We start from the raw sequence: 27,294 nt of genomic DNA on the forward strand, positions 1-27,294 counted from the left end.
TGGTCCATCTAGCTCAGGATTGTCTACACTGACTGGCAGCAGCTTCTCCGGGGTTTTGGGCAGGAGTCTTTCTCCAAACCCTACCTGGAGATGCTGCCAGGGATTGAACCTGGGACCTTCTGCATGCAAAGCAGATGCTCTACCACTGAGCTACGGATCCCTCATATAAGAAGCTGCCATCTCCCGAGTCAAACCCTCGGTCCACCGAGCCCAGTATTGTCTACACTGACTGGCAGCAGCTCCTCTCCAAGGTTGCAGGTAGGAGTCTTTCTCAGCCCTACCGGGAGATGCTGCCAGGAATTGAAGCTGGGATTTTTTTGCATACAGGCAGATGCTCACTACCACTGCGCCCTGGCCCCATCCCCCAGTCTCAGGTAGAAAAGAAGTTAATATCCATTCTTTCAGAAGATAGGTCCATTAAATAAATTAATCTTGGTATAGATTATGCTGTTAAAATCCAATAATTCCTCTCGTTCCTTTTTTTAAAGATAAGCATCTTTCTGGCCCTACGAGCGCCGTTGGGCGTGATTTAATTTACTCAAAGTGCCCAAGGAGTCTCCCAGTTCAACGGTAGTAATAGCAAAACATAATTTGCAATAAATGGAAAGTCCCCTTCTTCATCCCTGTCTGCGGAGCAAATGACATTGTTGGGGAGCATTACGAGGCCCGGGAAGAGCGCTTCAATTCGATTACGCCGATGCTGCGCAGATTTACTGGGCTTACGGGCAAGCCCCCTTTTAAAGCTCCAGCGAGTGCTTCACATAAAAATGAAGGATCAGGAAGAGGCCTGGTTTGTTCAGCCACTGAGCTGAAATTCCCTTGAAATTCACTTTTTATTCTCGTTCCAGCTGCAAGTCTGGAAAAGAAACCAACTTTCGAAGGGGAAGAGATCTGGCCTTTGCTAAGCAGGGTCTGCCCTGGGGCGGCTCGCAACGTTTATAAAAACAGTCACAATATGCAATCAGATTGATAATCAACCCAAGTTAAAAACCACCACCAGAATTTGCCTTTAAAATTCCAAATTAAATTCTTCAAGCTAAAAACGAAGAATTCGGAAAACGGAAAACTAAAGAACCTACCAGATACACGCAACAGATGAAGCATTCACAAGCCTCTTTAAAAAGATGTGTTTTTAGTTGTTCCTTAAGGGGGAGTATGGCGAAGCTCTCCAGGGAGGGCGTTCCAAAGCCGAGGGGCCACAACCGAAAAGGCCCTGTCTCTAGTCCCCGCCAACTGGATCTCTGTTAGTGGCGGGGCCATTAAGCTGACGAGCAGAGGGCCCTGGCAGGTTCGAATGGGCAAATGCGGTCCAACGGGTTCCCCGGCCCCAAGTATGCCCTTTCACTGCTTTGCAGTTGAGTGGTGAACTTCAGGGCGGCCGTTCCATCAGGCCGTGTGGAGCAGTCATACCAGGCTGCAGATTTTGGGGGTGCACGTTCAGCAGCAGGATGCCCTACTGGCCTTGTTTTTAAAATGAGAGGAAGGAATGAAGGGGGGGGTCTCATGAGGCAGAGGGTGGCACAGAGATTTTGGGCTGCCACCAGGGCCAGCCACCCTAGGGTGCCAGTTCTTGGGGGTGGGGTGCATAAGCTCTGCCATTTATTCTGCCAATTATTGATTGCCACTCTCATCAACCCCCACCCTCATGGCCAAAGTCATTACACACATCCAGTTATTCACACCGGATCAGGGCTAGCACAGCCACTAGGCAGACCTAGGTGGCTGCCTAGGGCGCCAGTTCTTTGGGGTGAAAAAACAGTGCCAGAATATAGCATTGCCAGTTATTATCTCTCTCCCTCTTGCAATGCATTCCTAAAGTACTGCACAGCGGGGTAAGAATGCACCGTGTAATCCTACACTCTGCTCCCTAAAGGACCTGCACATTCCACACCCCAAAATACAAGAGTGTTCATGGCACCTCAGCCCCCAGTAACCAGCTAGACTCATAAACTGCACCTCCTCTCTTGAAGATGAATTGCCTGACTCGGCATTCATTTCCAAAAAGCAATGGTCTCAGATGTCACAATTAACAGCAGCATATTTTCATCTCAAGTGTCTGAGTTTTGGCCCCGTAATAGCTTAGGAACTCTCTCCCACTGGATCCTCAAACCAATGTGGGGTAGTTATTTGCTGGTCATCCGTGCAGGCTGGCTATTTGACCTGGTGAATGTGGCTTAAGTTAAAGCCAGGGCTACGCGCAGCAGGGAAATGCTTGACTAACAAGCAGAAGGTTGCCGGTTCGAATCCCCGCTGGTCTGTTTCCCAGACTATGGGAAACACCTATATTGGGCAGCAGCGATATAGGAAGATGCTGAAAGGCATCATCTCATACTGCGCGGGAGGAGGCAATGGTCAACCCCTCCTGTATTCTACCAAAGACAACCACAGGGCTCTGTGGGCGCCAGGAGTCAAAATCGACTCGATGGCACACTTTACCTTTATGCACTTCTAGGCTGGCTGTGTGTGTGTGTGTGGTGGGGGCGGGCACCAAAGTCAAACATAGCCTCGGGCACCAAAAACCCGAGTGGCCAGATGTTTCCACTCTCTGATCACAGTTTCCCCAAAGAATGGCCTATGTACTTTTGTTTCAGCTTGGGTCAACCATCAGCAATGAATGCGACCTTCCCACATCCACAAGCAATAGACTCACATACCTGAAGTTTCTCCTGGTGGCTTCGGTGGGACAACTTTATTATTCCCATCAGGCGTGGCGGGGGGGATCATTGTGCTAACCCCACCAGGGTTGTTCTTGGGGAGGTCCACCCCAGCTCTAGGGCCTTTGGGCTGAACTGTTGTGGAAGTGGCAGTGGTGGTGGTGATGGTGGTGGTAGTGGTAGTGGTGGTCGTGTGCGGCGTTCTGCTGCGTGAAACCAGAGTGGTGGCCGGAACATAAATCCCCGGGAACATGCTGGTCTCCAGGGGTTCCAAAGGACTCGTCGATCCCCACACAATCACCTCGTTCTCCGTCGTGGGCTTGCTGATGGCCTGGAGAAACCGTTTCCGCCTTTTCAAGTAAGTCTGGTACTCCGTACTCCCGTCAGCCAAAGAAGGGCGAGATTTCCCAGGTGCCACGTGCTCGGTTCGCCTGCTTTTCCACAGGAGGTCCACGGCTTTGTGCAGCCGTTTGGAATGAGACGTGGGCGGCTGTCCGTGAGACCGTTCCCAAGAGGGGAAGACCAGGCTCCCCAGAAGCCCACGACCCCTCGCCTGTGGCCCATATCTAAAGCTCCACAAAGGATTATGGGCAAATCCGTGCCAACGGGCGGGTCTCTGCAAAGGCCGGAGCCGGTTGGGGCCTTGGCCCAAAGAGTCGCAAGAGGTGAAATCCATGGCGAGTCGGAACATGGCTATTAAAATCCAAGCATGGCTTCTTACAGGATACCCTGACCTGTGGATGGAGAGACGGCGGTATTAGAGGGAAGCAGGAAAGGGCAATGCACAGAAGAAGAAGAAGAAGAAGAAGAAGAAGAAGAAGAAGAAGAAGAAGAAGAAGAAGAAGAAGAAGAAGAAGAAGAAGAAGCAGCCAGCCCAAGTAGCTGGATGCTTCCGGTCTGCTGAGGTCAAGGGGAGTGACTCTCTTGGCATCTTTTCTCAGCTTCATGGTTCTGGTCATCATTTCCAAAGCTGACCATCTCTTACCCTCTCATAATGCATCGCCTTCCCCTTAATTTAATCGTCACCCCTCCGGCAGAGTCAGCCTGGACTGAGTTGAGAGGCTCCTGGCCACTGGGACCCTCACAGGGACGAAGGAAGCCACGTACAGGGACCTTCCACTGAGCCAGACCTTTGGACAATCCAGCTCAATATTGTCTATTCTGACTTGGCAGCAGCTCTCCAAGGTTGCAGGTGGGAGTCTTTCCCAGAAGTACCTGGAGGTCCTGCCAGGGATTGAACCCGGGACCAAGCAGATGCTCTGCCATTCAGCGATGGCCCTGTCCCCTCAAACTCTGAACACATAGACAACTGCCTGATGCCGAGTCAGACCCTTGGTCCATCTAGCTCAATCTTGTCTACACTGACTGGCAGCAGCTCTTCAAGGTTTAGGACTACCTGGAGATACTCGCAGGAATTGAACCTGGGACCTTCAGCACGCAAAGCCGTTTCTCTACCACTGAGCTATGGCCTCCACCCCAAAGTGTGGAACTGGGGTGGAGAGCTGGTCTGGTGGTTGCAAGCGTGACTTGTCCCCTTAGCTAAGCAGGGTCCGCCCTGGTTGCATATGAAAGGCAGACTAGAAGTGTGAGCACTGAAAGATCTTCCCCTCAGGGGATGGAGCCGCTCTGGGAAGAGCGTCTAGGTTCCAAGTTCCCTCCCTGGCAGCATCTCCAAGAGAGGGCTGAGAGAGATTCCTGCCTGTAACCTTGGAGAAGCTGCTGCCAGTCTGTGAAGACAATACTGAGCTAGATAGACCAATGGTCTGACTCAGTATATGGCAGCTTCCTATGTTCCTATGTCCCTGGGTGGGGGAAGGTTTCTTGAAAACATGCTTCATTTGCATACTCATTTGCACACTCATTTGCATATTCATTTGCACAGTCCAGTATTGTCTACTGTGACTGGCAGCAATTTCAGTTTCAGGCAGGAATTTGTTTGCAGCTCTGCTGCAGAGAGTGCAGGAATAAGGTGTTTCTTTCCACAAGCCTTTACAGCCCCTTCCACACCGCTGGCACGAAACAAATCACCAAGAAATAAAATGCAGTGTTAACTGTAGTAGCAGAAGTCTAAGGAGGCGATGGCTGTCTTATGAACAAGTTGGTTCCTGGAAAGGAAAGAGAGGAGAAGGCAGAACCTCGTCACAACAACATCACAACTCCTGTCGGCTATGCCATCTGTCCACAAGCATCTGATCGCAGAGTGCCTCGAAACACGGAGCACCCATTTAGTAATTGTCACTAGCAATGTGGCTTTTCTGCAAGCTTTTGAATTGGGAAATTTCCTGGGAATTTTTTTTTTGCGGGGGGGGGGGAATCCTAGGCAAATTTCCCCTGTCATCTGCATACAATTTACACACATCTTTTCCTTAAAAAAAAAAAAAAAAAGCTATACAAATTTTCCTGGCGCCCTAAAACGCTTGCCATCAATGTCCCCTGTAACTGTGATCCCCAGATGTGGTTGATGACAGCTCCCATAATCCCCAGCCAAAGGCCATTGCAGTTGCGGGTGATGGGACTTGTAGTCAGCACCAGGGAATCACGGACTGTGATCTACTCTGGCAAGTTATACAACCTGTTTCTAGCTTAAAAAAAAAAAAAAACCAGCTCCAGCATATTAATTTCCTCTCCTTGTGCCACAAACCAGGGGTGTAGCTATAATTGAGTGGCTGGGTTTAAAGAACCCAGCCCCCCCCCTGGCCCCTGAGGGGACCCCCAGCTCCACCCCCTCCCTATTTTCTTCATGATCTTTCTCACTCTGTGGGGCCACCGGGGAGAGGAGTGAACACAGGCCCGCTCTCCCCTCGCTATGCCCCTGCCGCCGGCGTTTCCCAAGAAGCCACGTAGAACTTTTAGAAACGGAAGACTGCCCACGGGAATCAAAGTGTGGGGAAACGTTCGGCCGAAAACAGTCCGCCCCACATCTCTGACGGGTGAGTAAGAACTCGTCTCGAACCCTCCCGCGGCTCTTCTCGGCAGCCAGGCGGCTGACTCACCCCTCGACAGTATAATTTAGCGCTCGGGAGATAAGACGCCTCTCTTTGTCCCACGTGGCCACGTCCAAGAGGCTATAAAACTTCTCCCTTTTTAATGAAATGGAATGGAGCTGGATGAGGAAGGAGAATCACCGCATTATGCCTTGCTGACTGGGCATGACGCACCATCGGACCTGGCAGGCTCAGCCCCGCCACAAAGAACAGAGCCCCAGGACGGGACGGCGGCACTCTGGGATGGCTGCATCGGCCCCAAAGCAAGAGGGTCACTGGATGACTCTGCGTTGCCTGCAGTGAATTACCGGATCTGCCGCGGATGGCCGGCACTTCACTCAAGACGCACCTGGCGCTTTCCTCCAAGCATGCAAAGGCTCTTCCCAGAGCAGCCCCAACCCCGAAGCGGAATCTCTTACACGGCTCATGCAGGTAGTCGCCCATCCAAATGCAAACTAGGGTGGACCCTGCTTAGCAAAGAGAACCATTCGTGTGCATTACCACCAAGAGCAGGGAGTCTCAACGTTGGGTCCCCAGATGTTATTGGACTTCAACTCCCATAATCCCCAGTCCCCGCGGCCTTTGGTTGGGAATTATGGGCGTTGAAGTCCAATAATTCCAATAAGTCTGGGGACCCAACGTTGAGAATCCGTGTCTTAGAGGATCAGGAGGATAGGAGGATCTTCGAGGATAGGAGACCCATTGGAGTCCAGATGGGTCCTATCACAGGGACCAGTGTTCCCTCTAACAGGGATTCCCAGAAGTTGTGGGCTACAACTCCCAGAATCTTTTTTTTTTAAACAAATAAATTTTAAATACTTGATGTAGTTTGATGGAGGTCAGATAAGCTGTCCCCTCATAGGTGTCCAGAAAGGGGGGGGGCAGTTCCCCCCCCCCCACTGATGGAGCCAGTTCCCATTGAAACTGGGCTTGAAATAATACCCCCCACCTGTGAGTATGGGGCATACTCACCGGTGGGGGTATTGGATTTCTGAGCCAAAATGAATGGAAGCCAGGATGGGAAACGATTCTCATCTGTCATCCATGAGCAGGTAACTCCCAAGTACCACCCGGGAGAAGTGCGGAGTTCAGCCTTCCAAAGAGAACATTAAAGCAAAACTGGTCTTTAACAGTAAAAAAAAAACAAGAGAGAGAGAGAGAGAGAGAGAGAGAGAGAGAGAGAGAGAGAGAGAGAGAGAGAGAGAGAGAAGGAAAAAACTTGGCTCGACTGTCATTTATAATGGCATGTCAGACTCAATCTGGGACTTTGGCAAACTCTTTTAATGCGATCTGAAATCTCTTCTCGCCGGAGAAAGAGACTGCCGCGCACCACACGCCTGACAGGGCATCCATCTCGGCATTCACATCGCGCCATCCCTTGGCACACAGCTCGCTTTTCTCCCGGTGTGGCATTTCAACCTCTGCTAACACGAACCTTGCAGTCTGCAACGCGTCAACATGACTCAACGTTGTCCTCCTCCTCTCCGGAGGAGGCTGTGGCATGCATGGAGAGGAGAGCTGGTCTGGTGGTAGCAAGCATGACTTGTCCCCTTAGCTAAGCAGGGTCTGCCCTGGTTGCATATGGATGGGAGACTAGAAGTGTGCCACTGTAAGATATCCCCCTTAGGGGATGGAGCTGCTCTGGGGAAAGCAGAAGGTTTCAAGTTCCCTCTCAGGCAATATCTCCAAGATAGGGCTGAGAGAGATTCCTGCCTGAAACTTTGGAGAAGCCGCTGCCAGTCTGGGAAGACAATACTGAGCTAGATAGACCAATGGTCTGACTCAGTATATGGCAGCTTCCTATGTTCCTATATTAAGTCATGCTTGCTACTATAAGACCAGCCCTCCTCTCGTCCCGGCATGGGTCAGGTAAAGCAACATGCATAGCCCAAATGATCCCCAATTTCTCAGTAAGGCAAAATCTGGGGCCCAAATGCCCAAGTCCCATCAGCGGGTGGAAGGTATCTCAAGCGACGTCCCAATCTCCCATGTCTTTTGTGTTTGCAAGGGAGCTGACAGCATGTCTTCCCGAATAAGACAGCAACGTGTGGGAGGGCTGGTTGTCTAGGCAACACGCCACCAAATTGTTTGGAGGCAGCCAACGGAAATTCTGTGTTCCCAACAAGCCGGGCTTGCCAGCCACACAAAGAAAAGGAAGCCCGTTCCCCTTTGCCTGAGACGGACACCGCAGCCCAAAGATCCACATGCATTTTTTAAAAATAAAAAATCCAAAAAAACACACACCAGCAATTCAGTTCACGAATATATTGGGCAGGCATTCTGAAATGGTTCTGATCTGAATCTCTCCCCCGAGTCGGAGGCTGCATGACCCCTCACCCCAGAGAGAACGGATACACTAGGAGTCCGCTCTCGTTTCGCTCTTAATATCGGGATTTTTTTTCCAGAACCTTGTAAATGCACAGCTAGTCCACTGTATAATTAAGGACACAGAAAGTTGCCATGTGCCAAGTCTAGCTTAGTATGACCTACCCTGACTGGCAGTTCCAGACAGAAGTCATGCCCAGTCCTACCGGGAGATGCCAAAGAGATAGATAGATAGATAGATAGATAGATAGATAGATAGATAGATAGATAGATAGATAGATAGAAAGCTGCCATATCATGAGTCAGGCCCTTGGTCCGTCTAGCTCAGTATTGTCTACCCAGACTGGCAGTAGCTTCTCCAAGGCTGCAAGCAGGAATCTCTCTCAGCCCTATCTTGGAGATGCTGCCTGGGAGGGAACTTGAAACCTTCTGCTCCCTCTCTGGCAGCATCCCCAAGATAGGTCTGGGAGAGACTCCTGTCTGCAACCTTGAAGAAGCCACTGCCAGTCTGTGCAGACAATACTGAGCTAGATGGACCAAGGGTCTCACTCAGTAGAAGGCAGATTCCTAAACTGGACCAGACCTCAGTCACTCATGCGTTGGTAACATCCAGATTGGACTACTGCACTGCACTGCACTTGGGGCTCCCCTTGAAGACTGTTCGGAAGCTTCAGCTGGTCCAGAATGCTGCTGCAAGGATGCTCGTGGCTGCAAGTCGTTCCATGAGATGTATCCATCCTGCGGCAGCTTCACTGGTTACTGGTCCACTTCCGGGCTAGATTAATAGGTGCTGGTCTTGACCTTTAAAGCCCTACACAGCTTGGGGCCAGGGTACCTGTTGGACCACATTTGCCCATATGAATCTGCCAGGGCAGGGACTAGACAGGGCCTTTTTGGTTGTGGCCCCTTGGCTTTGGAACGCCCTCCTTGAAGAGCTTCGCCATGCTCCCTCCCTCAGTGTTTTTTAAAAACAACTAAAACACACACCTTTCAAAGGAGGCTTTTTCATGCTCCATCCATTTTTGGTTGTATCTGGTAGGTTCTTTAGTTTCCAGTTTTTATAATTCTCAGTTTTTAGCTTTTAAAATAACTTTTAATTCAAACATAATACTGGTGGTGGTTTTTAACCTAACTTTTAATTTGTTTACTTGATTTGTTTAATTTTATTACTTTTATTGTCTACTGTATCTATTTTATGGCTGTGAGATGCCCTGAGCAATTACTGTGTACTGGAGGGGCGGGATATCAATATTTTAAACAAACAAACCAACAAACTGCCCTCTGTTTAAAAAAAAACTATGTGGCAGCAAAGTAACCCCTGCCACACACAAAGAAGTTGAGGGATGTGATACCAAAAACAAAGTAATCCCGACAGCAGCAAATTGTACAAGGTGGCAAGTTCACGGAAAGTGAATGAAGAAGGGATGGAAATTTGAAAATAAAGCAATTACTGTGGGTCAGTCTTAACAGGACCCCTAGCAACCCTGTCCAAAGCACATCAGATATAAACAGGGACATGCCGGTGTTTAATGGATTGGACTCAGAGTATCCACCTGAGAGGGTGTCTTCTGCTTCAAGATCCCCGCCACTCATTTAGATCTTCAGGAGAAGTCCGTCGGCAGTTGCCCGCAGCTCCTAAGGGCCAAGCCTTTTCTCTAGCAGCCCCAAGACTTTGGAATGAACTCCCTGCGGGTGTAAGAGCCCTTTAAAAGCGCTCTCAAGATTCATTTGTGGAAGCAAGACTTTGACAAGTTGGGAGTTGGTTTCATTGCTGTTTGAAATCTGTAACAGTTTTGAAGTCAGGTTTCCACCAGTGGGTTTTATTGTTTTATTTTGGTAGGCTGCCATTAGGGGTGTGCAAACAGGTCCGGTGTCGAAAATGTTCCGTGAACCACCACCCCTGGACTGAACCAAAATGTGTGTGGGGGGTGTTTCAGGAGGGCCTGGCCAGACCAAACTGGCCCGGTCCGGTGTGGGTCTGGTCCAGACTCAAACCGAACCGGAAATGCTGGCCACATGCACACCCCTAGCTGCCATGGGACAGTTGTGTGTGGCGACAGAGAAATGCAACCAGTAACTGATGATGAAGAGAAAGAATGGCTTCAAAACCTGGAAGAAAGTGCTTGATTCTTTTAGAGAGCATGAAAAGGTTTAATTAGCAAGGTCAGGGGAGGCTGTCAGCCAGAGCTGGGATCTTTTAAGAACCTCATAATGCCCCAAACTGAACCTTCTCTCTATTCTGGATTTAAAGCATTTTACACAGTGTGTACACACACACACACACACACCCTTGGTTGCTAATTTAGAAAATAAGGTGTTTTCTGTGAAACAAATTAGCAGTGGACCAGGCAATCAGGCAAAACCTTTCTGGTTAGAAAGCATCCTGGCAATTGCTGTAATCAACATGATTCAAGCAGGCTGAGCGAGTGGTGGGTGGGGGTGTGTGTGTCATTTCTTTTGCTTTGAATTTCCCTTTTGAAAACGAGTGGCGCCTCTGAGATGAGAGAGGATCTTTTTTATTATTATTCCCACCATTCTCCTTGGAAGCCGCAACTGTTTTCTGCCTCTCATTATGCCACTTGAGAGGGAAACGGATCCCCTGTCATTCAGAGGCAGCCAAGAGAAGGCCTGCACCAAACAGGCTCCCTTCACTTTGTGTTCATTTTTTACGATTGTGGAAAGCACAGCGCAGTGCTGGCAAATTCTCAAAATTCATAGCAAACGCATTTGCATTAGGCATGTGCGGACTGATTCGAATTTGAATTGATTCCGTTCGAATCTGGGGGATTTGAGTGATTCAAATCCAAATCGATTCACCCCTTAACAAGGCAATTAGATTCAGATTCTAATCAAATGTTCAAAATTCGATTCAAAGGCAATTCAAGGGCCATTGGGCACCTTTTAAAAACCATTCAGGCCCAATGGTTGGTTTAAAAAGGTGCCCAAACAGGCTCGAATGGATTCAAATGCAATTTGAATTCAAAACGAATTTTCAAATTCGATTATGATTTGAAACCAGTTTTCAAAATTTGATTGAAAGGTAATTGGATTGTGAATTGAATCAACATTTTCAATTTGTACACATCCCTAATTTGCATTGCGTTGCTTCTAGTTCTCTAAGCTCTTTTCTGTCTCTGCATTCATACATCTGGCTGTCCCTTGCGTATTCTGTCATTTAACCCCATAGCCCCTCCATTGGTCTGTGTCACTGATGCCAGGATGCATCCTGTTCCTGCCAACATAAGAGTGTGGGTGCTGGTGGAGATGGGGTGCTGTCCAGTGGGACAAGGAGTAGGCTGTTTCTGAAGCACAGGCAAGGAGTTCAGAACTAGAACTGGACAGAAAGAAATGTCCCACCATAGGAACCTGCCTTCTCCTGAATCAGACCATTGATCCATCTAGCTCAGGATCGCCGACCTAGGCAGCAACTTCTCCATGCTTGCAGGGAAGAGCTAACGGAGCGAAGAGGCACTTTTAAAAAGTTGTGATCTCTTGACTGAGCAGGGGGAGAGCAACTGGCCCTATCCGTCCCCAGCGCAGCATCCTTCCCATGGCTGTTGCTGGTGTCTCTCTTATGTTTCTTTTTTAGATGGTGAGCTCTTTGGGGACAGGAGGCCGTGTTACTTATGCATTCTTTCTTTCTCTACGGAGCCCCCTTGGGGAGCTTTTGTTGAAAAGTGGTATATCAATAGTCGCAGTAGACTTTCTCAGTCCTGGCTGGAGATGCCCGGGAGGGAACTTGGGACATTCTGCATGCAAACATGCAGATGCTCTTCCCACAGCTGCCCCGTCCCCTAAAGGAAATATCTTACAGTGCTCACATGTAGTTTCCCATTCAAGTGTAAACCATGTTGGACCCTGCTTAGCAAAGGGGGAAATTCATGCTTGCTGCCACAGACCAGCCCCCCTCCCACCAGCAGCATCCGGGCAGCATGTGAGCTGATGTATAGCTGCCCCCACTCCTTCCAGGAACACCATGTTGTGTGCCAAGACTCTTCCGGCACACACCTGGAGATGCTGCCAGGGATTGAACCTTCTGCGTGCAAAGCAGATGTTCTTCTCCTGAGCTGCAGCCCCCTACTCTATTATCTTTCGGGGCTCACACGCAGTCACCCACCTGGATGGGAACCGAGGTAAGCTCTGCTTAGCAAAGAGGATAATCCATGCTTGTTAACACAAGATCCGCTCGCCTGCCTTCTGTGTCCATGCAGAAGAGTCGTCTGGATCTATGCACTGGCTAGTCCCAACCTGATGCTAGTTTCATTGTGATTGCCCCATGGAGGAGGCTTGTCAACAAAGCAATTGTGGGTCCCGCACAGCCAACCGGAATCCCAACTGGATTCAGCGGGAGGATGGCAGATGAGTGAGGAGAGAGCTGGTCTTGTGGTAGCAAGCATGACTTGTCCCCTTAGCTAAGCAGGGTCCACCCTGGTTGCATATGAATGGGAGATTAGAAGTGTGAGCACTGCAAGAGATTCCCCCTCAGGAGATGGAGCCACTCTGGGGAGAGCAGAAGGTTCCAAGTCCCCTCCCTGGCAGCATCTCCAAGACAGGGCTGAGAGAAATTCTTGCCTGCAACCTTGGAGAAGCCACTGCCAGTCTGTGAAGACAATACTGAGCTAGATGGACCAATGGTCTGACTCAGTATACGGCAGCTTCCTATGTTCCTATGAGTCTGAGCACCTTGAGGGCAAAAGTGGAGAATGTGAAAAGAAGAAGAAGCTGCCACCAGGGAAAGAGCATTGGGCAAGGCAATAAGTGACAGAAAGCAACACAAATGTTCAGTGTGCTGAATTCAGTCCCCCCCCACACACCTTTTCAAGCAATTTAGCAAGTGGTGTCAAATGTGCTACTTTCAAAGCAAATATTGAAACGTGAGAATATCTGGCGGGATATTTGGAAGGGGGGGAAACCCAACCCAGAGCCATGTTCCTTTAGAGAATCCCCGTTTTAAGCTGGCAGGAGCTCTCCTAGAGCATGGCGATTTCTATCTGATGCCTTTGAGTAAAACACGAGATCAACATTGTTGTTGGTAAGTAAAGTCTCTGGAGATGCTGCATCTCAGAGGGGAACAATCACATCGGAACAGAGGAAGCTGCCATATACTGAGTCAGACCCTTGGTCCATCTCACTCAGTATTGTCTTCACAGACTGGCAGCAGCTTCTCCAAGGTTGCAGGCAGGAATCTCTCTCCGCCATCTCTTGGAGATGCTGTCAGGGAGGGAACCTGGAACCTAGATGCTCTTCCCAGAGGGGCTCCTTCCCGAGGGGAATCTCTCACAGTGCTCACACTTCTGCTCTCCCATTCAAATGCAAACCAGGGGCAGACCCTGCTTACAGTAGCTAAGGGGACAAGTCGTGCTTGCTACCACAAGACCAGCTCTCCTCTCCAAAGGCTTGGGCTTTTTGTGAACCTTTTCCGGAAGGCTGAAAAATGTCTACCCTTTCGGCTGGATTGTTTGGCATGCCTTCAGTTATTCATTTGCTTTACCCTCACTTGCCCTGACCCTCACTTGCCATGATTGCCCTCAGGGCATCATGTAGTCAAATCTGATAGATGTCTACATAATTAATCCCAGAAGGAGGATGCAATAGCAGCAGTCAGAGAAATAAGAGTAACAATAATAATAACACATTTGATTTGTTAGCTGCCGCATAACATATTGGTCTCTTGGAGGCACACAACTCAGCAACCTCGAAACAGAAAGCAATGGCCTTGAACAGTGTTGTGGGCAAAATAATCTAAATCAGCAGTTCTCAGACTAGGTCCCCAGATGTTGTGGGACTACAACTCCCATCATCCCCAGCCACAATTGCAAGCCGTTGTAGCTGGGATGATGGGAATTCTAATTCACCAACCTCTTGGGATCCAAGTTTCAGAATCCCTGATCTAAATGATTTGCGGGACACATTCCCACCCCGCGTCTTCCCAAAACTCAAAAAGTGCAAATATTCCACCGAGCTCTCAAATAAATACATTTATACATCATTTCTCTGCGAAATGCCAATGCTGAGAGCACCTTGTTATGCAAATTCATGTGAACTGCAATGTCAATTTGCCAGCAAACCAAACAAAATCGGACGAGAAGGAAACGCGGCAGGCTGCCTTAATTAGGCAGGAAAAGTTATTTCACCAGGGGGGACGCATTCCAAAAAAAAGGGGGGAAAAGTGTGCACTGCAACACTTCAACGGAATCGGAATTTGCAAGTGTAATAGCCTCCGGCTGTAGCGTTATCACCTAAGGTGTGACAGCACACGGGAAGATGAGTTCAAGAGGCTCGTTGCGCATTCGTTCTCGGAAGCCCACTGAAGCCTCTATGAGCTTGTTTCCCATCACAACCTATTTCCCTCCTATAATGTTTTCCAATGGTTCTTGCTCTGTTCTCAAAAGCCAGATGGGGATTTAGCCCATGCACTCAGCTACGGCCAAAGGCAGATAGAACAATCCGATTCACCTACTAGAAGGCTGTTCTCACGATCAAATGGGGTGGGAAGGCAGGATCCTACCTCCCCGTCCCAGATGACGAGAGCCTCCTTTTCGGCTCGGCAGTGGCACGCCCACAGCAACGCCACCGTGATATTCTCCAGAACTGAAATCCAGGTCTCCAGCTACTCCACAATGCAATGCGAAGGCACTGGAGAGGACCACCTCAGTACTGAAGCCCCTCCACTCTGCCCAGCCCTGCTGTCCTCAGAAATCGTTGGTCAACATGGCTCCCGGGAGCTCAAACACTCAGTATGATCGCCCAGATGACCAAATTCTGAAGTAGGACAGCAAGTATTTCTGTCCGACCTCGGTTCAGACCTGGGTTAAAAAGCTGGGCTACCCAATGAGGCAGGAGCTGGATAGGAAGGATTCCTACGGCTCCAAATAAGCCTCCGTATCCTGGTTTACCTACACAGAAATGGCTGGTTGTGGGAACAAGTTCTAGGGCTGTTCACACGACCCTAAACAGAGTTGGAGGAGTGCCCAGCCAGGCTAGGAAAGTTGTCCCAATGTGTGGTAGTGTGTACTTGCAAAGATTAAATTACAGGAGAGGGAGGAGAGCTGGTCTTGTGGTAGCAAGCCTGAGTTGTCCCCTTTGCTAAGCAGGGTCTGCCCTGGTTGCAAATGAATGGGAGACTAGAAGTGTGAGCAGCACTGCAAGATATTCCCCTCAGGAGATGGAGCCGCTCTAGGAAGAGAAGAAGGTTCCAAGTTCCCTCCCTGGCAGCATCTCCAAGTTAGGGCTGAGAGAGACTCCTGCCTGCAACCTGGGAGAAGCCGCTGCCAGTCTGTGTGGACAATACTGAGCGAGATGGACCAAGGGTCTGACTCGGTATATGGCAGCTTCCTATGTATGGCGAGTGTCCTTATTCCAAGGGTCAGACACGGTATTAGGCAGACTCCGCTGACATGGTGATTTCGAAGTGGATGAGCTGAGCATCCAGGCTTAGCAGGCAGACACATCTTGTCCTCTGCAGCACTGACCCCCACGCTGCTGCATTGAGGACCTCTGGAGCTCATCCTCCTGACCTTTCCTCGGCCCACGGCAGCTGCCAAAATTACGAGCAGGGTGGCAAAAACGAGCGTGCCCCCCCCCCCCCCGCAACTTTGTATTCCTTAAGTTTCTCTCTGATGTTTGTGATTTGTAATTTGCTGACCCAGCGCAGAGGGTCACAGAGACGGGAAGCCACAATGACGGAGCAAGGGATAAAAGCTTTTGTCAGACCAGCAGCCAGCCTTGGTGCCTGGGTTTGAATTAACTCGCTAGCAACACTTCAAAGGCTGCAGAGCCCAGGAGCCCATAAAGGCCAGGCCATGTTCCATTTCTTCTGATCTAGGGCAGTATCTGCCTCCTCAGCCTCCCACAGAGGGGTCAGTCAAGCAGGCTGGGCAATTATTCCCACAGGGACTTCTGTGGTTGACACCTACCTGTCTTATTTAATCTGATTTATTGTTACAGTCATGAACCAGCACAAAATAAAATGACCACTAGTGAAATAACCAATAGTAAGAACCATTGCACAGTAGAAGAGGGGTTCCCAACCTGGGCTAGTCCAAATGTTGCTGAACTACAACTCCCATCATCCCCAGCCACAATGAGCTGTAGTTGGGGGTGATGTGATTTGTAGTCCAGAAAGGTTGGGTACCCTGGCCATAGAAGAATACCAGAAAACATAGAGTAATACTAGATGTGTCTATATCTACCAAGATAAGAATTGTTTTCCCCGTGACACTCTATGGATGCGAAAGCTGGACTTGGAAGAAGCAAGATAGAAAAAGCATGGACGCTTTTGAACTTTGGTGCTGGAGAAGACTTTTGAGGAGACCATGGAAAGCCAGGGAAACAAACCAATGGATCCTAGAACAAATCCATCCAGAATTTCCACTCAAGGCACAAATGGCCAGGCTCAAACTCTCATACTTCGGACACATTATGCGAAGACCCAGCTCCCTGGAGGAGTCCATCATGCTGGGGAAAGTGGAAGGCAAGAGAAGAAGAGGATGACCAGGAGCAAGGTGGATGTACTCGATTATGACAGCAATGGATGAACCACTGAGAGACCTTCAAGGCCAAGTTGAATCCTGGAGAGAATCTATCTATGTTGTTGCTAAGAGTAGACAACGACTTGATGGCACTTAAACAATCAATCAATCATAATGTCTTTAGTTATATTAAGTTATAATAATTCCACAATCTATGAGTCAGTCAATCAATCAACCAAACAAACTTTGTTTTAGTCTCTGACCAGGAAAAAAAAAAAAAAGCAGACAGATAAAGACCACAATCTATCCTCGGTTGGAAGATGGAATCATCATGTCTCTGACTGTACATGCAATAACATAAAATTTTGCTACAGTTATGGTAATATAATTATCATGATCTGGTAGGAGGAGAGAGGTGTATAATCAATCTTACCTACCTGGGATTTTCACTAAAATTGGAACTATAAGGGATAATGCCCCTCTTATTTTCCATAGGATTGTGTGGGTACAGACATGCAGGTCTACATGTGGATATGGCCGTATCCATTTTTGCGATCCCGAATGCTGGGAAAATGTGGTAAGGCTGCACTAGGAAACGAACTACGGTGCTAGATCAAATCAAGAGTTCTTCTAGTCCAGTGATTCTCAAACTTGGGTCCTCAGGTGTTATTGGACTTCAATTCCCATAATCCCCAACCAAAGGCCACTGAGGCTGGGGATTATGGGAGTTGAAGTCCAATAACACCTGAGGACCCAAGTTTGAGAATCCCTGATCTAGTCCAGCCAGATGCATCCAAGCAACAGCACTTCTGAATTGCTTATTACTTAGGAATATCGGAAGCTACCATTGACTGACCACCTAATGGCGCAGTGGGGAAATGCTTGACTAAGAAGCAGTAGGTTGCCGGCTCAAATCACCGCTGGTATTATATCAGGCAGCAGCGCTATAGGAAGATGCTGAAAGGCATCATCTCATACCGTGCAGGAAGAGGCCATGGTCAACCCCTCCTGTATTCTACCAAAAGAAAACCACAGGGCTCTGTGGGCGCCAGGAGTCAAAATCGACTTGACGGCACACTTCACCTTACCATTTACAAAGGCTGTTCTCATGACCAGCCTAATGCAGCCTGGGGTAGCTCAGCTCAGGTTAAGCTGGTCATGAGAAGTGGTGGGATCTCATGGATCCCTCTGCTCCCGCCTGCCTAACCCTCCAATGAAACCCAGCTGTTAGCTGAGGCTAAGGGTTAACCCGGCTGCCAGCTATCCTGTGTTTCCTTGGGCATAGAGCGCCTGTCTGACAGGGGAATCCCCCAATGTGTTATATTTTAGCTGAATATTTTAATTGTGTCATTTTCATAGTCTTGTTTTTAATTTTGCTGTGATCAGACTTGGGATTGTTTGAATGAAAGGCGGTATGCAAAATTTAACGGTAAATAACATCAATCAATCAATCAATCAATCAATCAATGTAACAATACAATGTAGCGTGCAAGTCACGCATTGCCTTGTGGGATGCCCGGAGGCCAGAACAACAAATTCCCGTCCTGGATTCCTTGGCCCTGCTCCATGCTTCACAGAGGTGTGGAGAGTGCAGAACCCGCAATGCGCTCCCACCACCATAAGATCGCCCGTCTTTGGGGAAGTTCAGGTTTACTCTGCCTTCCCCACCCCCACCCGCCTGCACACAATGGCAATCGTGAGAATCGCCGCACTGAGTCAAGCCATTGGTCCATCTAGCTCAATATTGTCCACACTGACTGGCAGCAGCACTCTAAGGTTTCAGACATGAGTCGTTCCCTGCTCTACCTGTAGATCCTGCCAGGGCTTGAACCTGCGACTTTCTGCATGCAAGCATCACATGCTCACATGTAGGCTCCCATCCAAATGCAAACCACGGTGGGTCCTGCTTAGCAAAGGGGGCAATTAATGCTCGCAACCACAAGACCAGCTCTCCCCCATCATGTGCCATTTGCAGAATCCACCAGGGAGGAAATGTTGTGGCTCAGAAGTAAGAGAAGGGGATGGGAGAGAAGTGAGCAGAGGAGGGAAAGCCAAACTCAGCTACAGAATCACATTTAGCTGGGGGACAGGAGTGATGCAATCAAGATGACAGGACCCATCTGGTGCACAGCAGGATGGAAGCGAGTTCAACGCAGAGGGATCGGTCTTACTGGGTATCTTGCTGTCTGGAACATCCATAACCAGGCACATGTCCTTGCAAAGGTTGGACCTGAGCACAGCCGTCAGTATCGGGATGGTGGTTATTTCTCTGGAAGCAGAAGATCAGGAGGCTGCAACAGTTGCGATATCCACCATCACCATTTATCTTCGGTAGTCCTCTCCTATAATATCTACTGCCCTTGTTAGCGGAGAATGCTACAGGCCTGGGGTGTTACTCCAGTAGAGGAAGGGAGAAGAATGGGAGGAGAGCTGATCTTGGGGTAGCAAGCATGACTGGTCCCCTTTGCTAAGCAGGGTCCACCCTGGTTGCATATGAATGGGAGACTTGATGTGTGAGCACTGGAAGAGATTCCCCTCTTGGGGGATGGAGACGCTCTGGGAAGAGCAGAAGGTTCCCAGTTCCCTCCCTAGCTTCTCCAAGATAGGGCTGAGAGAGATTCCTGCCTGCAACCTTGGAGAAGCCGCTGCCAGTCTGTGAAGACAATACTGAGCTAGATGGACCAAGGGTCTGACTCAGTATATGGAAGCTTCCTATGTCCCTATGAAGGCCTTTTAAGGAGAGGAGAGTTGGTTTCTCCTGTGGCCCAGTGAAGTCATGCTCAGAATGAGGCAAACTCCTTGAGTCCAGTCCAGAGAGGAGAGTTGGTCTGGTGGTAGCAAGTATGAATTGTCCCCTTTGCTAAGCAGAGTCTGCCCTAGTTGCATATGAAAGGGAGACTAGAGGTATGAGCACTGTAAGAGATTCCCCTCAGGGGATGGAGCCACTCTGGGAAAAGCAGAAGGATTCCTGCTGTTTCTAACCTTGTCAAAAATGGTAGTCTAAGAACATAAGAACAGCCCTGCTGGATCAGGCCCAAGAAGACCCAACTAGCCTAGCATCCTGTTTCGCACGGTGGCCCACCAGACGCCTCCGGGAAGCCCACAGGCAAGAGGTCTGTGCATGTCCTCTCTCCTGCTGTTGCTCCCCTGCAACTGGGATTGAGGTTGCATCTTGCCTCTGAGGCTGGAGGTGGCCCACAGCCACCAAACTAGATGAGGACATCTTCTATTGAACTAATTCCCCCCTGCCAATCCAAGTACCTGGCAAAAGCAGAGGCACCTATCCCGCTGACCCACCCACCCCCAGACCAAGCAACATATAAAATCATAAACAATTCAGTTCTTCACAGAGGCAATGCCAGGAAGCATCAGAAAATGTTGGCAGTTATGCCCCCAGAAAAATGAGAGAACTTTCCTATCTCACTCCAGGAAATGCCATTAATCTTTTCATTTTCTCTCAAAAGCACTATAGATGTTTCACCTGCACATTTGTATCCAATCGCACTTGAAATGAAAGCCAACGGCACCTTAAGAGGGATGTGTACGCCCTCGGAATACAAAACTAGCAATCTTAATGAAATGTCAATTCCTTCATATGTCAAGTCAATTTCCACTATTTCTGGCCATTGCCAGATGTTTCCCCCCCGAACCAATTTCCAGATGTTTCCTTCCATTTGTGGGACTCCATAAAAGGGTATCCCCAGATCAGAATGACACATTTGAAAAGATCACATGGAGGAAAATGGTTAAGGTGATTCTTTCCCAGAGGGCCTTTGTTTTCTCCTTGAACTGACCAAGTGTTTTTCCTGAGTAGAAGGTTATTTTGCACTGGCACAGAGACGACATATACATTGGTCATGTTATGGGTTGTTTTCTGATGATGGATTTTGTGACATGGTTTCATTCTTCAATTGTATGACGCGACTTCCACAGCATCAGCTTAGTGAAGTGGGATAACACAGATGATGATGAGGAGGAGGAGGAGGAAGAGGAGGAGGAAGAAGATAATTGGCTCTAGTTCTCCCTCGTTCTTGTCCCCTCATTCTCAGCCCTCCCCTCTCCTCTTCCCTCTTCCCCCTGCCAATGATTTTTGCTCTCTGGCCAGCTGCCCAGCCAGCCATTTTTCCAGCCGCCTGCAGCTTTCTTCTCCCCACCAGCAGCCGCCGCTTTCTCTTCTTCCCTGCCACCGCCTCCACCACTTTCTCTTTCCTCCAGCCACCACTGCTTTCTCTCCACCCCCACCACTGCCGCCGCCACTGCTGCTGCCGCTGCCACTGCTACTGCCGCTGGCAACACTGCTTTCAGTTTCGGTTTCTCCCCCACTCCACACTGCGGCCGAATAAAGCCTCTCTGTGCCTCTGCTGCTTGCTCAGCCATTCACCAGGGCAGCAGTTTCCCTCCTCCCGTCCCCGCTGTGGTCCACCCGTCATCGCCGCTATCTGGCAGCTGCTTGCGAACTCTCATGAGAGCTGCCACGCATGGGGTTAGAGACAGGTACATCTTAGAGAATTATATATGTAGATGATGATGATAATAATGATGATGGAGTGAATCTATCTATGTGGTCGCTAAGAGTCAACACTGACTTGACGGCATTTAATTAATCAAAATCAATCACAGAGAGACAAGTGCAAACTGCTTTTCAGCAACAATGACATCATCATCATCATCATCATCATCATCAACAACAACAACATATATTTATATACCACTTTTCAACAAAAGTTTCCAAAGTGGTTTACACAGAGAAATAATAAAATAAATAAGATGGATCCCTGTCCCAAAAGGGCTCACAATCTAAAAAGAGTAAGTAAGTAAGTAAGTAAGTAAGTAATAGTTTATTATGGTCCATGAGCAGTCAACAATCTAAAAAGAAACATAAGATAGACACCAGCAACAGTCACTGGAGATAAATAAATAAGATTTTCTGTGCTCCGGCTGCTGGCTGTTTGTTAGCCTGCCTCTGCTCCAGGACTGAAATACAAGTAACTAAAGCCCCATTCAAAAGTTGGCCTGGATCAAGGAATGGATGAACCAAAAACATCGCAGATAGGACTCATCATTGCTCATATTCTGACACTAAGACACAACAAAAGGGAAGTGAAAACACAATCCCTTCAGGCTTAGTCCACCTCTTTTAAATAGATATCTGGATAATTCTGATGACTTTTATATAACTGTTCTTCTTTCTGATCAATGTGCTGATAAATCTGATAAAGCAGCTAAATTTGGGATCCATCAATGGTGTGTAAGAAGAGTTAATTACTAGACAATCATAGTAATTTATTTTAATTACTATGTAATTTAATTACTATGTAATGTAAGTAATTCATAGTAATTCATCATTTTATTTTATTTTAGTTAAATTTAGGTTTTGCATATTATATTTCAGGTTCTGGGGTGTGTGTGTGTGTGTGTGTGTGTGTGTGTGTGTGTGTGTGTGTATTTAATGTTTGTTTTTGGCTGGGTTTGATTCTGTATGATATCTTGTGTTTTGCTGGTCCTGGACAATTATTTATTTTTATTTATTTAAAATTAAAATTAAATCAAAATCAAAATCTTTATCGCTTCACTATATCAGCAGTTTTCAGGCCTGTGGGGCCAAATCCTATCACACCCTATGTACACATCCCTAAGACATACCATGCCTTAGTGTTACCTACTGTAGTCTCAAAAAGTTGGAAGGGGCCTGATAGGTCCATTGGTCCTTGATGCAGGAAATGCCGAGGGAGACGGCTACTTGCCTGTCTAGCCTCTGCTTTCTCATGTCCCAGAACTGAGCTAATCTTCTGCCTGGATAAAATGTCATTTCTACTCTGGTACAGAGATTATATGAATTGATCAATTTATGGATTGTTTTATGATGACTGAAAACGTCAGCAAGGGAGAGATCGTGTCCCTTCCTCCCTCTTCTGCTAAAATGGGAGAGAAACACCACTCCAAAAACTTCCTTTGGTGGGGGAATTGACCAAGCCAGAATTCCCCCTGAGCTGAGGTCTGGGGGGAGGTAAGAGTTCCAGGAGGAATTCAGGACCACGGACAGCTCCCAGGAAGCTTCAATGTCAGGTGAAAAGGGAAAGCATTTTGGACAGCTCCAAGCACTCAGAGACAGAGCTAAAGCATGACACCAGAGCAGGGAAGATGGTCTTCTGTGGGTGGGCAAATTTGGCCCTCCAATTGCTGTTGAATGACAACTCCCAACACCCCCAGTTTGGCTGTGGATCATGGGAGTTGTCGTTCCACAGCAACTGGGTGGCCACGTTTTCCTATCCCTGCTTTGGAAGCTCCTGGAGGCCTAGGTAGGTTGCTGACTATTTAGAAGGTTTGCCCCCCACCTCCTCTCTGGAGAGGCTTCTGGGGCTTAGTAGCCTTGCCCAATTTTGGAATTTCTGGGCCCCAGCCCTACCAGCACTCCGGTTCAGGCCCAGTTCGGGTCTCTGTGCAAGTGCAGAGGCCATTAGAGTGATCGGCTCTAATGTGACTGGGTGGTTTGGTTATAGTTTGAACCGAACCACATGTATCAGTTCCGTGCATACTCTAACAACCACTCTGCCCTCCTCCTACCTTGATCTTTGCAAACACAAAACTGCTGTTTGTGAGCACACACGGCTCTGATTTTGATTGTGAGAACGTGTTCAGGGTTCCACTGATCATCATCCTAACACTGTACTTGCACGGGGGGGCTGGGGGGGGCAATGGTTAGTGAATGGCTATTGCCCTAGCTATTGAATGAAATCTGAAGCTTGTATTCCAGATCAGTACTGTGCATGCACAAACATGCTTGCCCACAAGCCACCTCGCTTATGTTCTGCAGGGAACCTATATGCAAGAGTGCAGCTCCACAAATCCCTGTGATCTGCGACAACTACGCCATGTTCTTGCTCTAGCACACATTTGGATGCCCACCACTGACCCCCTCCCCATGTTAGGAACATAGGAAGTTGTCTTATACCGACCCAGACCCTTGGTCCATCTAGCTCAGGATTGTCTACACCAGGCCTGCTCAACTTAGGGCCCCCCCAGCTGTTTTTGGACAATAACTCCCATGATCCACAGCACACAGTGGCCAATAGCCAGGGATCGTGGGAGTTGTAGACCAACAACTGCAGGAGGGCCGAAGTTAAGAAGCCTTGGTCTACGCAGACCGGCAGCAGCTTCTCCAAGGCTGCAGGCAGGAGTCTCTCCCAGCCCTATCTGGGGATGCTGCCAGGGAGGGAACTTGGAACCTATGGCAGGCAAGCATGCAGATTCTCTTCTATTGAGCTATGGCTCAGTCATATTATTAAGCATATTTATATACCACCCAAAACTCACGTCTCTGGGCCGTTTACAATAAAACACGGATTAAAACAAAAGCAAAACATTAAAAGATGAAAACAATTTGCAAAGAATGATAGATTCTATAAGTCTAATTAAAAGCATGGAGGAATAAGAGCATCTTAACAGCCCTTACAGCTGTCTTAAAAGGTTTTAAAACACACACACAAAAACCCTACTATAAAACGTGCTCAATGTCAGAGGAATGGGAATGAAAATTGACGGAAATGTCCCTCAAAGATTACTCTGTGGAGAGAGGCTAACACGATTTGTTCATTGTTACCCTAACCCTTTCCTCTGTGCAAAAATGACTGCAATGTTACCACAATCATCTAGGGGCAGGGATAAAGAAGTGGTGATCACAGAGAAAGCTTTAAAAGCAATAACGCAATCACCTGTTTTCCATCTCTGGGGGTGGGCAAACATTGCCAAAAATTACTACAAGTATTGGTGCCCCTGAGATTTTTATACCGATGGCGAAAATTTGAGGGCTGGCCTCGGGGACTATATTAACCTACAATCCGACAACCCTGCAACTCTCTGTACATTCCCATGGCAGTCCTGGCTTATACTGTGACAATTGTGCTGTCGTGTAAGTAAAAATTCATGAAGGCGCCTCCGTTGACCGGAAGACGGTGAACTTTTATTTTAATGGGCCCCATTTCAGCAAGTGCTTGTAGCTGTAGCCCTTGTGTGAATATTTTGTTTTTATTGGGTTCCGTGCAGTTCTTGGCGTTGTAAAAATGCTGCGAGTGTATAAATCATCAGAAACAAGGAGGACGTAACCTTGACTTCCCCTGTGGTGCCAATGCATTGCTCAGCGTAATCGTGAAACAGAACTGTTCCGTCCATGTCTCTCTGCATTTAAGAATGGCACATCCTTAACGTCAAAAAGCTGTCCATAAAACATGCCTTCACCTGTGAGGGAGGGTGGAGAAGGAAGGAAGGATTACTCTGGCTTCTCCTAGGTGGCTTTCACCGCCCATGGCCACGGTGTTCAAGAATTATAACAGAGCAGCACAACCTGTTGTTGGATTACCATCCCTGTCAGTTCATCCACCTGACTATAGGCCACTGTCACTGGGGATGATGGAAGTTGTAGTCCTACAACAGCTGGAAGGACAAATTTATGCAGTCCCAAATTACAGATTAGGCCCATAACTGACTGATGGTCAATTTCAGTCTGAGGGATTTCATGAATAATATGAACAAGCAGTTCTGGTAAGAACTAATCTGCCTAATTTCCTCTCACTATAATTTTAATGGATCATTGCCATCTTCACAAGTTAGCATACTTCCGCCATCTTGAACTGGGATAAATGGCATCACCACAAACTTCACTGTTGAGGTGTCCCTATGTGTCACTACAAATGTACCAAATTTGGTCCAGATCAGGTAGGCAATTCCCAAGTTAGCCCACTTCCAGCTCAAATGTTCGCGCATTCGAGGAAGCAGCAGCCACCAGGAGGAAACCCTGGCAAAGAATAGAGGCTGAACTGAACATTCATAAAATGAGTGTTATCACAATTTAAGTCATAAGTCCCACCAACCCTGGTGCATGTTCTACCTGGGAATCTTAACTGGATAATATTTGGAGCAGTTCTGTTCTTAACAAACAGCTGTCACACTTGATTTGATAATTTAACAAATCTCCTGTCATCTGACAGCTTTCCAGTTTTAGATAGGAGGTAAATGATTCCTGCGGTGATCACTCTGTATTTCCGAGCCCAAGGAGGGGACAGAAAGCTGGTCTTGTGGTAGCAAGCATGAATTGTCCCCTTTGTTAAGTAGGGTCTGCCCTGGTATGCATTGGAATGGGAGACAACATGTGTGAGCACTGTAAGAGATTCCCCTGAGCAGAGGGGACCGTTCCGGAAAGAGCACCTGCACACTTGCATGTAGAAGGTTCCCAGTTCCCTCCCTGGCAGCATCTCCAAGAAAGGGCTGGAAGAGGCTCCTACCTGCAACCTTGGAGAAGCCGCTGCCAGACTGTGCAGACAATACTGAGCCAGGTGGACCAATACTAAGCTGGATACTCAGCAGGAGGCGGCTTCCTATGTTCCTAAACAATATTGTGGTTACCAGCAATGAATCAGGAAATCCTCATATCCAACTGCAATTCTGCCAGCAATTCACCATGCCATAAATTAAACCAATTCTCTTGTCCACAGCATGTCCTGCATTCCAGTCAGGGGTTACAGAACCATCCTCTAGGGCTGTGTTAAGAATGACTTAGATCATGCATGTGAAGTTTTTGGCATCCTGAGAAGAAGTGGGGATGAAATCTCAGAATTGCCAACATGATTTAAGGGGATGTGGCCATTGCTCAGGGAGAGAGCATCTGCTTTGGACGCAGAAAGTTCCAGGTTCGATCCCTGGCAGCATCTCCAAGACGGAGTTGAGAGAGACTCCTGCCTGCAACCTTAGAGAAGCCGCTGCCAGTCTGGGTAGACCAAGGATTCTCAACGTTGGGTCCCCAGATGTTATTGGACTTCAACTCCCATAATCCCCAGGCCCAGTGGCCTTTGGATTGTGGGAGTTGAAGTCCAATAACATCTGGGGACCCAACGTTGAGAATCCCTGGTGTAGACAATACTGAGCTAGATGGATCAAAGGTCTGACTCAGTAGAAGGCCACTTCCTAGGTACATTCGAGATGGTAACATAGCTCAGTGGTAGAGTATCTGCTTTGCATGTAGAAGGTCCCAGCTTCAATCCCTGGCAGCATTTCCCGGTAGGGCTGGCCCAAAACCTTGGAGAGCTGCTACCAGTCAGAGTAGGCAGTTGAGCTAGAACAGGCCTGCTCAACTCAGCCCCTTTTGAACTACAATTCCCATAATCCTCAGACACAGTGGCCAAAAACCAGGGATTATGGAGACTGTAGGCCAACATCTGCAGGAGGGCTGAAGGTGAGCAGTCCTGACTTACAAGGACCAAGGGTCTGAATTTTCATCCTCTCTCATTAGGATGAAGATAAGCCTAGTATAAGGCACCTTCGGATGTTCATAGGCACTCCCTGACACACTCCGGAACTAGATCTGTGGTTCCCACCCCGGGGGCCTCCAGACGTTGCTGAACTACAACTCCCATCATCCTCAGCGCCAATTCATCGTGGCTGGGAATGATGGGAGTTACAGTTCAGTGACATTTGGAGTACAACAGGTTGGGAAACACAGCTCTAGAACAGGGATTCTCAACGTTGGGTCCCCAGATGTTATTGGACTTCAACTCCCATAATCCCCAGACCCAGTGGCCTTTGGCTGGGGATTATGGGAGTCGAAGTCCAATAACATCTGGGGACCCAACGTTGAGAAGCCCTGCTCTAGAAGATCTCGTTCCTGCGTGTGGCTAGCCATGTGGGAACCAAGGTCGAAGACAGGATTATAGCAAATCACACCTTCTACTCTTTCTATGGGCAGCCCAGCACAGAGTGCATCACGGCGGTCTCATGGTGCGGGAGGAAAGGGCAGAACGACAGACAGCAGGTCTGGATAGCATTTTGCATACTTGCATAAGCCCCCCCAAAATAATTAAATGAAAAAAC

At 48.3% G+C, this 27,294-nt stretch overlaps 1 protein-coding gene across 4 annotated transcripts in view; it reads right to left on the reverse strand.

Moving 5' to 3' along the window:
- Window positions 1-27,294, reverse strand: part of AJAP1 (adherens junctions associated protein 1) — a 233,696-nt gene that overhangs the window by 98,900 nt on the left and 107,502 nt on the right. For all 4 annotated transcript variants that reach the window (XM_053280912.1, XM_053280913.1, XM_053280911.1 and 1 more), the window contains one exon: window positions 2,655-3,388. In XM_053280912.1, coding sequence (XP_053136887.1) covers window positions 2,655-3,388 — 734 coding nt within the window. The remainder of the gene's footprint in view (window positions 1-2,654; window positions 3,389-27,294) is intronic.

The sequence above is a fragment of the Hemicordylus capensis genome, chromosome 16 (genome assembly GCF_027244095.1).
Source record: "Hemicordylus capensis ecotype Gifberg chromosome 16, rHemCap1.1.pri, whole genome shotgun sequence".
Taxonomy (NCBI): Eukaryota; Metazoa; Chordata; class Lepidosauria; order Squamata; family Cordylidae; genus Hemicordylus; species Hemicordylus capensis.